Source organism: Clarias gariepinus, chromosome 10 (genome assembly GCF_024256425.1).
Source record: "Clarias gariepinus isolate MV-2021 ecotype Netherlands chromosome 10, CGAR_prim_01v2, whole genome shotgun sequence".
In the NCBI taxonomy this organism is placed as follows: Eukaryota; Metazoa; Chordata; class Actinopteri; order Siluriformes; family Clariidae; genus Clarias; species Clarias gariepinus.
The window spans coordinates 25,288,121-25,302,578 of record NC_071109.1 but is presented as its reverse complement, the minus strand read 5'-3'; the positions used below and the strand labels follow the sequence as shown (position 1 = coordinate 25,302,578).

Here is a 14,458-nt window from a genome sequence, read left to right as displayed (position 1 = left end):
AGTTTTTTTTTAAGCTTTAGATTTTTCTATATATTTTATCTGTTGTTTGCTACTGTATATCACTTTAAAGGTTATAAAGGATCTGATATATACGTTTAATTATTTTGCATCACAAAAGCATGCTATTTCAACAAGGTTGTTCAAATACTGTAGCTGACTTACAGTAGCGATTTACCTGAAACCATCATGTGTCTTTCTGTCTGTGTGTTTAAAAATAGAGAGGAAAAGAAAATAAGTGTGTGTGTGTCTATGTGTGTGTGTGTCTGTGTGTCTATCTGTGTGTGTGTGAGTGAGACAGAGATTGTGTATGCATGACTCAAAAGAATACCTGAGAAAATGAGAAAATAAGAACCATAGATGGACAGTTGCTGTCACAAGCATAGAAGAGATAGAAGACGCGAGAAGACAAGGGGGAAAATATAGAAAGGAAACTATATGGAAAAGGGGGAGGGGGAGGAATAGAAGAAAAAAAAAAGCTTGGAAAGCTGTCACATAATACAGGCAAAGCCACAGAGAACTGGCTGAGGGCCTGCTGCTCCGAATGCCGTCCCAAGTGTTTGAGTCACTGTAAGCTGTATACAGTAATTGAATATAAACTCGGAGGTCGATTTCAATTCAAGGGTAATGAAGTGCACTGAGAGCTTTTCAAGCTTTTCCAAATCAACTGATTAATCCCAAGATGACAGGAGGGGTGCGCTGTGGCGGGTTTTGTGGCTGATGTCCCTAATCAGAAGTCACTCTTATCAACACTCACTCACACAAACATACACACACACACACACACAATGGTCTTACTTTCCAATTATGCAGCTAATTAAAGCTGGGCCTACAACTAGATCTAACGCTGAATAAGCAACAGAGCACTTTGGGTTCTTTCTTTCTGTAAAGTTATTATATACATATATTTATAATAATGAAAAAAATATATTAAGAAAAACAAATGATAAATCACTTTTAATGGAAAACCAGTTTGGTTTTCCCGGCATATGCGAGGTGCTATCAAAAAGTTTCAAGACTGGTTTTGTAACCCGCCAACAGATGGCAGCACAAGCCTGCACGCACAGTCACAGAGAGCACCGACCTTCACGAGTCAGTGTGCTAAAAGACATCATCCTGTGTACATCCGGAGCTATTCCCACCACGTGCATTACCATGTCTGCTACTTCATCATGGACAGCATGTAAGAACAAAGACCGAACGTGGAATTGAGTAAATCTGCCACAAAGACGTTTGACGTGATTCTGCAAGTTTATGGCAATGCTGCAATGAGTCGTTCAAGGTACGTGCTTCAAGAGTAAAAGAACATCGCTGGATATGACGAGAGATCAGGAAGACCTTCAACCAGCTCAACCCTCGAAAAAACTATGCATGATGATTGTCAGGGAACAATCCACAACATTGACGATGTGTCATACAGAACAGTCCAGGCAATCCTCGCTTGTGATTTGTTGCTTCCAAGTTCATCCCCAGGCTGCAGACCCAGGAGCAGAAAGAACATCCTGTCGAAGTCTGCCCAGAACTCTGTCAGCATGCATGGATGACCCGTCCTTCATGTAGAGGATTATTATGAGACGAAGCAACTGTCTTCACAGTGGAAGAGCCCATCATCTCCATGACCGAAAAAGGCGAGGCAGGTCCGCAGTACATGCTCATCGTCTTTTCTGACATTTGTATTTCTATACGATTAGTATTGCAATATATTTTAGTGCAACACATTCTGTGCAATATGTTTAGTCCACAGAAACTAAACAGAAACTAAGTCAGAGAAAACCTGCCCACACACACACTAACCCAAATACTGAACCAGTTAAGGATGGTAAGTACACAGTCTGTGGTTTTACCAAAGACCTGAGGAACTGAGAGACTACCAAATTAACCATTTTCGTATAATTCTACATGAAATAGTCTTTGAAGTAGTCTCTAAAAACCTCTAAAATATACATCAAGCTGCACTAATCTGCAAATCTGGAATTTCCTTCGGGATCAATAAAGTCTCTATCTATCTATCTATCTATCTATCTATCTATCTATCTATCTATCTATCTATCTATCTATCCATCCATCCATCCATTCATCCATCCATCAATCCAACTCTTATTTATAGTGATATAAAATGATCAAATAAGAAACATGTTAAGCAGCCCATAGGCTCTAATGTGAGTCCAATGTGAGCAAACACTACTTAATTTCATATAAATACTACATACCTAGATTTTCATATAAATACCTGCAATTTTATATTTGAATTCCTTAAATCCATGGTCAGGGCATACGGCAAGAAATTTCTCATGAATGAAGCTATAAAACCGATTGACATTTACATGACACTTTAAGCACAGTGCGTTGATGAGACTCTTAGCAGCAGTAAAACATTTAAAAGAAGCAAATGTTTAAGAGAAGTCTGTATGTCTGTGAATGACGATCCAGGCTTAAGTGGCTCTGATCCTTGAAAGTAGACAGATAACTTATTGCCTTGCGGAAGAGACAACGCTGTCTGTACATTACAGGACACCACTTGCACTACATTACAGGAAATTGGCTATACAGTCCTGACCTCACTCCAAGCCATTTTCACATTTCTGGGCCATTTAAGTTCCTGGGAGGCCAGAGTTTCAGATGTGAAGCAGGCACGTGCCGATCACGCCTTTGCTGTACTGAGAAATACAAGCAGTTGGGAAAAGCTGGATAAGTGCATTAGTGTAGCAGGGGATTACATAGAGAAATAAAGGTAGTTTTTACTTCTATAATTGTGTTCACTTGCTATGCAAAGTAAGAAATGTTGGTTTGACTAGAACACTTTCCGTATAATAAACAAGTATAATATAGTGGAACCTCAGAAACACACACACACACACACACACACACACACAGAGCCTGCGCACATAAATGGAAACACTTATCTGTCTGGATTTATTTTTACTTTTTTGTATACTTAAATTGCAGGTTAATTTTTTTATTTTTACTTTATATTTTGTTTTAATCATTTTTATGTATTTATTTTCCGGCTGTGGAACGAATAATTTTAGTTTCCATTATTCCTTATGGGAAATTTGCTTTAATTTACGAGTGTTTTCGAGTCTGCTTATGGGAACAAATTGTGCTCATAATCCAAGGTTCCACTGTATTAGGAGGAATGATGTTAATATGATTTCGAAAGCTTTATAATTTTATGTGTAACTGTAGAAGGACAGATCACAGCTTGAAAGCTATAAAAATTTCAATCTCTTTATCTAAAAATAAATAAATAAATAAATAAATAAATACTACAATGGAGCCTAACTGGAAACATTGAAATGTTGTTGTTGTCGTTTTTTTTATCTTCCTGCAAATTACCTACATGAACTCTTTTAATGAATACTTAGCTTTCAAGTATATAAAAAAAAGCATGTACATGTGATGCAGAAATGAAAGGAGATGTGGAACCAAGATGCCCAGCAGCATTAGGGCATTGAACAGTGTTTTTTTTTTATGTGTTACAGACCCGCAGACAAGGACCATTCTACCATTACTGTGCAACTTGCAGGACCATTGTACCATTACTGTGCAACTCTACTGTGCATGAATGCACAGTAGAGTTGCTGATTATAAGCATATGCAGCCAAAACAGAATCTCAGTATAATGATGATCACTACCAAAACTAAACATTCGAAACTGCCGTCTTTTCCATATGTCCAGCGCACGTTAACAGATACCACATTAAGAAAGCGTTAGCCCCCCACGATGTGTGAAAAGTTGTCTAGATGATCTCTAGTAGAGTAATGGAGCAGTGAAGGTTAATGCATTGATGAAGCTTGCAGCAGTTTGGGCCAAACAATGTGAGTGAAATTTAGAGCAGGACTCCCGCTATGCAAGAGGAAAGCCAAAGGCGATGATGTCACTCTTTCAAAAACAATGCCTCATTCAGCCCGCACTTAGGGGACAGGAAGCTGCGAGTCGTTTAAAAAGAGGGGGGAAAGAATAAACAGCAACATCTGCTGCTTAGCATTCCAGACGGACGATGGGAGAGTAAGAGAAAGAAAGGCAGAAAATGAGAGAGAGAGAGAGAGAGGGAGAGAGAGAGGGAGAGAGAGAGAGAGAGGGAGTCCCCTTGAGAAACCAAGACAGATGCTTGACAAGAAAATCTTTTCGAGAAACATATCTACTGCAGCACAGGGCCCTGGTTTTAGTAGCTCACTCCATGCAGTCGAAATTCTTTCCACTCCTTCTTTCTGGCTCCCGGTCAAATTCAGGGAGAGTATAGTCAGTTGAAGCCTCTATCCCAAACTCAGCGGATCCAGAACAGCAGGAGAGAACATTAAGTCCACTAATGTTGGGCTACAATATTTATTCTAGTGCTGTTGGATTTCCTGATGTGGAAAATATCGACCATATGTTCTATCCATTCTCCGAGAGCAATTGTTGTAGAAAACTCTGTGTGTCTCAGGAATGTTACAGTACATCTACACATCATCTGTATGAGACGCCTAATCAAATCCAGCTAATTCACCGCTTTGGTCAGCAAATGAAAAAGGCTTTGTCTGTAACTGGATTCTGCATGCCATCTACTGGTCAGAATTGGACAAATTTCAGCAATCCAGTAACAGCCTTGGTGGCACCGTGGAATAAAGATGTTTCATATAAAGAAACGATCTGTCTGAGCGTAAGAGGACTAGATAAGAAAACTTACATTCTTTCTATTATTTTGATTTACTTCTTTAAAAAAAATCAAGATACTCCAAGGTTTAACTGACAACGCAAAAATATATTACTTTGATACTATATGATATTTTCATGATGCATGATATGTTATAAAACAATCGACATCCAGTGAATTGTTCCACTGAATAATAATGGAGTTATAACACATATATTTTATTATTATTATTATTATTATTAATAATAATAATAATAATAATAATAATAATAATACATTATTTAAACTGAACAGCACAGCGGTGAAATGCAATAGCCAGCTGTTGCCAGCTGTCCAAAAAAACCTAACTGACCCATCTCTAATGGGTGGCAGGATTGCATATCTCAATCTCCCCTGTTGATCAGAACAACAGTAACCAAATACAATCTTCTGTGAGCTCATAGCATATGGGAAACATGCCAGTTATTGCTTTCCATCAAGCATATTCATATTGACTGTGCTGTCCTGTGTTCATCATCCACCGAAAATGATTATTTCTATTCTTCTATTTGCTTTTATTACAGTAAAAATACAGTAAGTATGAGTAGGGTGGTTGCTGAATTGCTAACCTTAAAATTGTGCAACATTTTGAAAGACAAGCAAGTCGATGAAAATTTAGACACGTATACATAAGCAATATTTCTGTGTTTCTGATCAGGAACAGAAGCATATTTTCCCTTCTGGAAACTAATGCGGTCGCTTAAAAGAGATCATTTTATTTCAATCATCTGAAATGGATGCGGCTTTGAATGAGAACTCTGGCTGAATGACTGATATACAGTAGGGCATTGTGCCACCTGCCACTATAGATGCGCCATAAGGACGACTAAAGTGAGGAAAAATTGGTTCTTTTTTTAACTTGGGGTTAAATCTAACCCAAAAAACATTGGTAACATTGGCCATGTCAGTAGGAACGTTTTATCCCTACTACTCCATCAGTCATTGCAGAAATGTATTATAGGAATATGAGGAAGCATTCTAGACTGACTTGTGATATTGTTGTGTTTTCTGCCTTGTTTTCCAGTCAACCGCAGCTTTCTTCTTTTGTACTTGTATCCACTGAACATATGGGCCACCAGCACGTGATATGATTGGCCCTTAACTCCATTCAGGTGAAACCGGTTGACAGGAGTTAATGGCCAATCATATCAGCTGAAACCAGCACTGTCACTCGTCCCAGTTCCTATTTACTGTCACAGGTGGCCAGTCACCATTAAATTAGCATGTTATTTTAAAGACAGCAGGGACACCTGGCAAACACATACACACACATACACATACACATGCATACACACACACACTTACCTGACAGAGCTGGGGAGGATTGCTGTCTTTTGTATGTTGCCTGCCAGATCATTGTGGAATCCATTGGGAATGTTCCACTGAGTTGGCTGGCTCAGCACGTTTTCAGACCTGCTGCCTGGGATGGAGGTGTGGAGGGGACTGTCTGATCCGGCTTCATCCCCATCTCCCTCCCCCTCCTGTGTCTCGGCACTCTCCTGCACTGTCTCCAGCTCCAGCTCTGGGGGCTCAGGCCCCGCCAGTGCTCTCTGCTGGATGAGTGGTGTGAGCGGTGCCTCGAAGCTCACGCAGCTGTCCGTCTCGTCTGTGAGAGACAGCACGTCCAGCGAGTCCAGGCTGCTGTAGCAGGTCCCACCCCTCAGCAGCTCGGACTCCACGATGCGCTCGAACGTAGAGCTGAAGCCGTCCTGACTCTCCTTAGTCCGGTCGCGCTCGTCCTCTCCGTCGTCGTCCTCCTCCTCCTCCTCCTCCTCCTCTTCCTCGACCGTCGCGGACTCGCCGACCTGCTCGACGATGCGCTCAAACGCTGAGCTGAAGCTGTCCTGGTTCAATGGCTCATCTTCTCCTTCTACCTCCGCGTCTACCTCTTCGACTGAAAGCTCGAAGGTGGAACTAAATTTGTCCAGGTTCCCCTGCCCTGGTTCTTGCTCTTCTTCCTGTCCTTCGCTGTCCTCTCCGGTACCGTTCTCCAAACTGCATTTACACACACAGTCAACAAGTACATTAGCATATCATAATCCACTAAGGCTCCTGAAATTCCTTCGTTAAATCCACTACATTACACTAAACTGGAACTACATAACATCTTATGCAAACGTCTGGCTGTCACACGGTAGCAATGGCAAAGCAGGATGGTCTGTGTGTGTGTGTGTGTGTGTGTGTGTGTGTGTGGGTCCTATCTTTAGCTGCACTGCTGTCACACTCATGCATTAGGAGCAGCAGAATCCCAGCAGAGCAGAGCCTCATTCAGGACAGCTCCCCTGCCACTCAGCCCGAAAATATCATCTTCCGCCTTCCTCTCACACACGTGTTACATCCCACCTCTAACTGAAACGCATGGCAAGCCATAGCTTCATGCCTTCTGTTTAACTCCAAAATATCTCCATTCGCATGAGCCTTTTTAATTGATGTCATTATTGTTGTGTTTCTGGATCTTACTTTTGATAATGGTGACCTTGAAAGGACCTCTATGTATCCCCCATTTCTCTGCACTGTCACACACTGATGCGCTATCCAAAGGTTCATCAAAGAAATATTCAGTGATGCTATAATCAGTGACTAAAAATAGTTGCTTTCAAGCACAGCCCAAAACATAGGCTAGACTAAACATAGGCTGCTAAGCAATGACGGCTGAATGCCGCTGCCAGAGGTGGAGCTTTCACACTTGGTACGCAAGTAAAGACAACCCCTTTATCCTAATTAGTTGGATTTTTTGGTAGTTTGCATTATTTTAATTGTTTTTTTTTTTTTTTTTTTCTTTTTTTTTTTTTTTTACTAAGCCTGGGGCATCACAGAGACCTTGGTTCAATCTCAGCAGATGTTTTACTGATTGCTGTGAAAATGTTCCAACACAATTACCTTAACTTGTATGTAGAGAGTACACTGCGGTGAATGATCTAGTTCTTTACAATAAAAGCTGCAATTACTTCAATTCATTCAGTCACATTTATGCACAATACGCAATGTGTTTTCACGCATTATTCCAAGCTGTTTCGTGGTAGGCCGCTATAAATCCATACATAATGAGGTTACTGACCTTACAGTGTGTTGTGGTTTGTCTGAATCCTCTAACTGATGCAGGGGCCCATCACAGTCTTCACAATCAATGATATCTCCATTACTGTGTCCCGTCTCCCCGTTCCTCCCAGCCTTATCTTCGACCTGCTCTTCTTCTTTTCTCCTCTCCTCCTCCTCAGCTCCCACCGTCGGTGTATCCCCGTTTCTTTTATCTCCCCTCGCTCCCTCTGACAGTGTTTCTGTCTCTGCAGCATCCTCCTCGATTCCAGTCTCCTCTCTCGTTTTTTCCACTTTCACACTCTCAGGGCTGTCTGTATCCGGCTGTGGCTCTGGTGGCGTGTTTGGAGGTGGGGTGTCTATGTGGAGGGGGTCATCCTGCCCCTCCTGGCTCATGGTGGCCTCTTTAGTCACAGTTATTTGCACTCCGGGTAGGTATCAAAGGTTACAACTGGAAGAAGAGACATATCATTTAATTATAAGACTGGGGACAAATAGAAACCTATCTTGCTGAAAAAGTAAAAAATTTATGTATCTATGTTTAGTCAGAGACGGGTAAAAATCAAAAGTGGTAATGTGATGGGATCTGGGTTTTTTAGGAATTATTCTGTAACTTCACATATTTGGCTCTTCCACATATAGCTGATATATATATAAAATAAAGCTTATGCATGACCTTTGCAAACTGCCAATGCAAACGACACATTCTGTCTAATACAGCTCATCAGATAATCAGCGCTCAGTCTGGCAAATACATTCACTGTAGCAGCTGAATCAAGGACTAAATTTGACTGTGTGAACAACACTATGGTTGTCTGGTGGATTCAGCTGACAGGAAAGATCGAGTAGGAATCTGACATCAGAGAGAGGGAAAGAGATTAGAATGTGGGGTCATATAAATGGTGCACACCTTCAAGATGCTGTAATCTTTCTAATAAGTTGAAAGAAGGAGAGAAAATGTTCCCTCATTCCCTTTCATGCAGCTTGGGTGAGAAGATAGGTGCAGCTCTGACGCACATGCTGCAGTTTAAGAATATCTAAAGCCTTAGACCTAATTCAATCAAACAGGCATAAAACTGCAGCTCCAGTTCAAACCAGGCCCTTTGTGGAAACTTCCATTGCATTAAGCAAGAAATAAAATCGAATCTAAAATTTAGCGACACCTTTCTGTTGGCACATACGTAGCATGATTGAAGTTTTATGACAAAGTGATTAAATCAAGCGTATGACGCTCAGGTCGCATGTCCGAGTGGTGTGTTTGTCTGAGCCGGCAGGTTGTCTCTACGGTATTGTAACTCCTTCCCTCTTGGTTTTAATAGAAAAGATTACAGGATCAGCATAGTCTCACCGGGTAAAATTATCTTCTTTGATGTTTAATACACATTGATTATCAATTATATTCCAGTAAACTGGTGACAGGATCATCCCAGGCTTACCCATGCCCGTGGGGACCAAAGGCCAGCAATCCTACAGAAAAGCCATTGGTAAAAATCCCAAAACACCCAAGCCAAAGGCACCAGAACACCCAGTGTACCACAGCCCACTGAGACCCAGCAGGCAAAGAGCCCAAGAGCCAACCCGGCCTCCAAATTTCCCAGTTCCTAATCTGATCAAGCAACAATAGGATGATCCAGACAAACAAGTCTGATCCCCACCACCCGCAGCACCCAAAGGATCCACTGCCAACATCCTGGTGCCACCACAGCAAACACCCAGGGGTCTTATGTCCTCATGTCCTGAGGGGCCAAAGCTGCCCAGGCAAAACAAGAGGAACCTACACAGTACTGGGCATAATGTTTTGTGTTGGTTCATCAGCAAAATTCACTATAATACCAAAAGAGCTTTTGGCATGGAAGCCACGGAAGCATGCACACACACCAAACACACACGCAGGCTAATTTTCCGCAGCATGGCGCGCTGTTATTTAGAGCATTACTAAAGGTCCCAGCGCTGAGCCACTGGCAGATGTTCATGGAGTCAGAATCCAGCTTCCGCTTCTCCACAACCACAAAACAGCCCTCAGATCGATGATACAGCCTAACCATTAAACTGAGAGATGAAAAAAGAGACTTAATGACTATTTCTGGCACAATATTTAAGCCAGACAACAAGATTAAAAGAGAAAATGACAAGAAGGAATATATAAATGAGTAAAAACATTGATTTTGTGTTTAAAAAAGAGAAAATGAAAGGAAACCAGGGGAGTGTCCAGTAAATTGTTTCATGGTCCATGATGGTCTAGTGGAATTGGATTATTTGAACAAAATTTGCCGTCTTTTTAATCTGGGCCTTATGCATCATGGACCTGCTGCCAAGTAAAGGTATAGGTTAGAGAGAGAGTTCCTGTGCTGTCAGCAGAACAGCAGGATCTTAAAAACAATCAATTACCCTTAATTACTTTTACCAGCCACCACACTTGCTCAGGCCATACTGTTGACATACCAGCAGTGACAGACACACACACACACACACACACACACACTGCCCACTAACGTTTGAACCCAGGAACCTTCTGATTGACTGCGTATCAATAGCTTTGGGAAAGCACTGCAATCATTACCAGTATATTCTAATATTCTAATATGGATCAATAAGGCAGTTAATCCACATGTATTTATTATTACACAGCAGTATAATAGCAGCTGAATCAAAGAATAAATTTGACAGAAAAGATCAAGTAGGAATCTGACTTCAGAGAGATGGAAAGAGATTAGAACGTGGGGACATATAAATGGCGTACACATTTATTACTTTATTATCAGCAGCTAACACTGAGAAAATCTCAATTATGTTATAAATTGCTATAAAATGCTATGAATTAATATTTTTTTTTTTTTTACAACTGGACAGATGAAGACTGTTTACGAGACAAAATTACAAGACACGTTTTTTTTCCCCTCCTAGATCCTGACGTGGTCATCTGCTGTTGTAGGTCATCTGCGACAAGGTTCCACATGCTGTGTGTTTCGAGCATGCACTCTCATCAACAAATTGCTTCTGCCCACTGCTGTGTATTAGATGTTTTTTGTTTTCCACACCATTCTGTGCGCAGACTGTTAAACATTTAAATCTTCAGAGATCAACAGTTTCTAAACCAGTCCATCTGGACCAATCAACCATGCCATGGTCAAAGTCAATAAGATTAGATTTTTTTTTTTAACTTATTCCGATATTTGATGAGATTTTTAACTAAGGTTGAAATATATGTGCAGGATTATGTGTGCTGTGCATCTGTGATATAATAATATTATAGTGGTTAGTGAGCGTATATATATTTGTAAGTAGACTATGTTTCTCTTGGTATTTCGGACCATCCATGTCACATCTGGCACATCTGTGGCGGATACTCCCCACCTTGGAGATATAGCAGACGTTTCTGTAGCAGTTACTTAAAGAATCGGGTTGTCAGCTCAATGCCCAATTGTTCTTTACATATTACAGGCAAATGGAAATGCCAAGTAAAATAACCTGCATGTCCTTGGACTGGTGGAGGAAACCCAGGAGTGGCCAGAAAGAACCAACCAAGCACAGGAAGAACATGCAAACTCCATGCACACAGACCTGAGGCAGTAGTCAAACCCCAACCCTGGAGGTATATGACAACAGTGCTAACCACTAAACCACCATGCTGCCAGTAGACTATAGTAGAGTATATGTAGTGTATCACTAGCTGTGCTATATGCTATCTCTGTCCAAGGGTCCCTTAAGTGTTAGAAAGGAAGACCGGTTCATGAACAAGTACTGTGAATGTCTCTTACTGACATGGCTCCTCTGGGCATGTCGAGGTGCTTAGAAGTCCTACATGACCAATACTTTTGAAAAGGTGAAAAGATTGGCTTGGAAAATTACATATATTGTGTTCCCAAGCTCTCTCACTCCTTCTGTCTTAATTCTGGCCACTAATATTTTGTTAAGGCTCCTTACTGCCTGTACTAAAGCCAAGGTGCCATTTCCTTAGGGATGGAACTCAGTATGTGGAATTATGCTATGCAGTGATGGATAACATCATAGACAAAGTGCAACAAAACAGCCCCAGATTAGGAGCTAATAAAGCATTCTAGACCAAATGGACTTCTCTGAAGTAATAAGGTGTCAAAATAGCAAAGTCAGATTTTATGAAAAGTTTATCATTGAGTCACTGAAAAATGTTCTGCAGTAGGTGTAGACTGCAGAACCAGGTTAATGTAAGCTCTAGGCAGCATACAGAATCAGGTTTCTGTATCAACATTTTCATACCAACATGTACTGTACCTCAAATACCACAAGTACTAATAGTGGACGACGGTCATTGCAACCGCATGCAGAACAAACTATCGTTCATTTTTCCCAACAGATATAGTCCACGTGTTGGCTATAAGGTTGGCTTGCTAATTAACTAGATATTTTATTTTACTTGTCTAACTCAAAGAATTGTGATTCTCTATAGACAATGCAGAACTTTGTCTCACTGGCTATCGATGAGGGTTATACCAAAATAAATGTGGGTTTACCTATGGGATGCTTAGGATGCTCACAAGTCAGGATGCACACCTCACCCTCCCTCTCTGTATGTAGTGCATGCAGTCTGGAGTCTCATAGTCTGTCATGACCCACTAACCCCTTTCAGCCTGAAGACGATGCCAGCAGCCAGACGCACAAACATGCACACACACACACATGCAAGTCCAGGTTTTGGTATTAACCACATACACTGGTTGTAGTGCATTATATCATTTTTTTTTCTCGTTTGTTTGTTCGCCTCTGTATTGCATGCGTAAAATACGGAATGGTGGTCTGAAATTAGCAGCTGATGGAGGCTGCATTCACAATCATGTCTGACATGTCTGGGGACTAACGAGCGCGTGGGAAGCGCCGAGCCGTGGAGACTGGCCTTAAATCACCCCGTTCTGTCACTTCTGCCGATTTCAAGGTCAAACGTCGGGTTGTATCGGCGTCGTCTCACGTTCAGCGTCTTCCCCTAAATCACTGCAGGGGATAAATCTTATTGTTAAGGCTTTCCCTTAGTCAAACCACGTGAGACCGGGGGAGAAAAAAAAAGGGAAAGTGGCTTTTCGGTGGGCCGGTGTCTCGTCTGGCGCTGCGCTGTCTGTCTGTCTGTCTGTCTCAGGGTGAATTAACCGACAGGGACGCAGTTAGTCTAACAATGGAGTGCTAAATAAACTGAACAATGGGCACTTTTTATCCCCCGCGTTGGGTTTCCACAGACCCTGGTGTTAGCGTAAAGACTGTTTACAGGAGGATGATCATTTGGAACACTGTCGCGCGCAGGTCTACCCAACAATTAGCGTGAAATGGTGTCTGCTGCGCACCTGTTCGGACCAGCTCACCTCACCTCAGGGCTCTGCCTGAACAATACACACTCTCTGGCACAGAGCATCGGTGTGTGTGTGTGTGTCTATATGTGCGTGCATGTGTGAGAGACAGACAGAGAGAGAGAGAAAGAGAGACTGTCGATCTGGACACACAACTCCAGTGTCCAGCACCAGTGGAGTAAAATGCGCCCAAAAGCGCGCAGGTTGTCCGCGGCTGAGGCTGAGACGCAGCCATGTTCCCTCAGCCTCCCGGCGCAGTAACCATGACAACAGCATGGCTGGGGGACACTGGGCTCTCACTGCGGCCGCCGCTTTCTTCCTCTCCAAAATAGAGCCGAAGAGGCTTTTATTAATGGAGCCTCGTCCCCCATCTTAATCAGGCACGGCTTTCTTAACCGTTTCCAAGAGAGAAAACCACCGACCTGGCTGGAGAGCACACTGCATATTGATGCACTGCATTGATAAACGAGGAGGGGGGGTGTCTAAATAAAACCCCAGCAAATAGGCTATAGTATAAGGTATGCATATGTAGGCTACCATAAAGCACGGGCTGAGGATGCAATAATAATAATAATGATAATAATAATCATCATCTTTTTTTTTTTTTTTTTTTTAAAGCTTAATCGAGTAACCCTGAAACGCATTTCAATGCTCTGTGCAATGCACTATGATGACGATTTTTTTTTTAAACCTAGAAGCATTTGTGAGAACAGCAAGGCACTCAAACGAGCATAAATCATTGTTGCTCACCGGCAAAATGCGACCAGATGAAACGTGTCTCTATTCTGCAGCGAATATTCCGTCCTCACGTGTAAGATATAAGAAAGATGTTCTCCCTTTCTCAGATCTCCGAGCCAGAGCTGTCCCACTGTCTCTGTGTGAGAGACGCGCTAGTATAATACACAGCGCTCACCCACGCGCACAGTTACAACACACACAACACGCGCGCGCGCTCGCTCGCTCGCTCGCGCTCACCCGCTACACATGAGCAGGACTGAGATCGGCTGATTGGGATCTCTCTCTCTCTCTCTCTCTCAGTGTGTGTGTGTGTGTGTGTGTGTGTCTTCGCATGAGAAGCTGGAAGGAGACACTGATGTTTGGTCCTGTTGCTTTCCATCTCTTCTGATTAATTATATATGAAACGCCACAGTTCGAGAATATTTATACATTGTTCAGAGTTCATCCCAAAGGTGCTTGATGGCATTGAGGTCAGGGCTCTGTGTTAGGACCAGTCAAGTTCTTCCACACCGAACTCCTCATACCATGTCTTTATAGTGCTTGCTTTGTGCACTGGGGCACAGTCATGTTAGAACAGAAAAGAGTCTTTTGCCACAAAGTTGGAAGCATAGCATTGTCCAATATGTCTTGGTATGCTTAAGCATCTTTCCCTGGGGATAAGGACCCTGATTGAAACACCTGATTTCAGGGATTAACAGG

General features: G+C 42.1%; 1 protein-coding gene across 1 annotated transcript in view; it reads right to left on the bottom strand.

Annotated features, from left to right (window-relative positions):
• The window catches only part of psd2 (pleckstrin and Sec7 domain containing 2), a 46,309-nt gene extending 32,386 nt beyond the window's left edge, over positions 1-13,923 (bottom strand). The window contains exons 1-3 of the mRNA XM_053505825.1: positions 13,772-13,923; positions 7,732-8,160; positions 5,979-6,668 (exon numbers count right to left, since the gene is read on the bottom strand). Of these exons, the coding sequence (XP_053361800.1) occupies positions 5,979-6,668; positions 7,732-8,105 (1,064 nt within the window). The 5' untranslated portion in view covers positions 8,106-8,160; positions 13,772-13,923. The remainder of the gene's footprint in view (positions 1-5,978; positions 6,669-7,731; positions 8,161-13,771) is intronic.
• Positions 13,924-14,458: the final 535 nt, after the last annotated feature.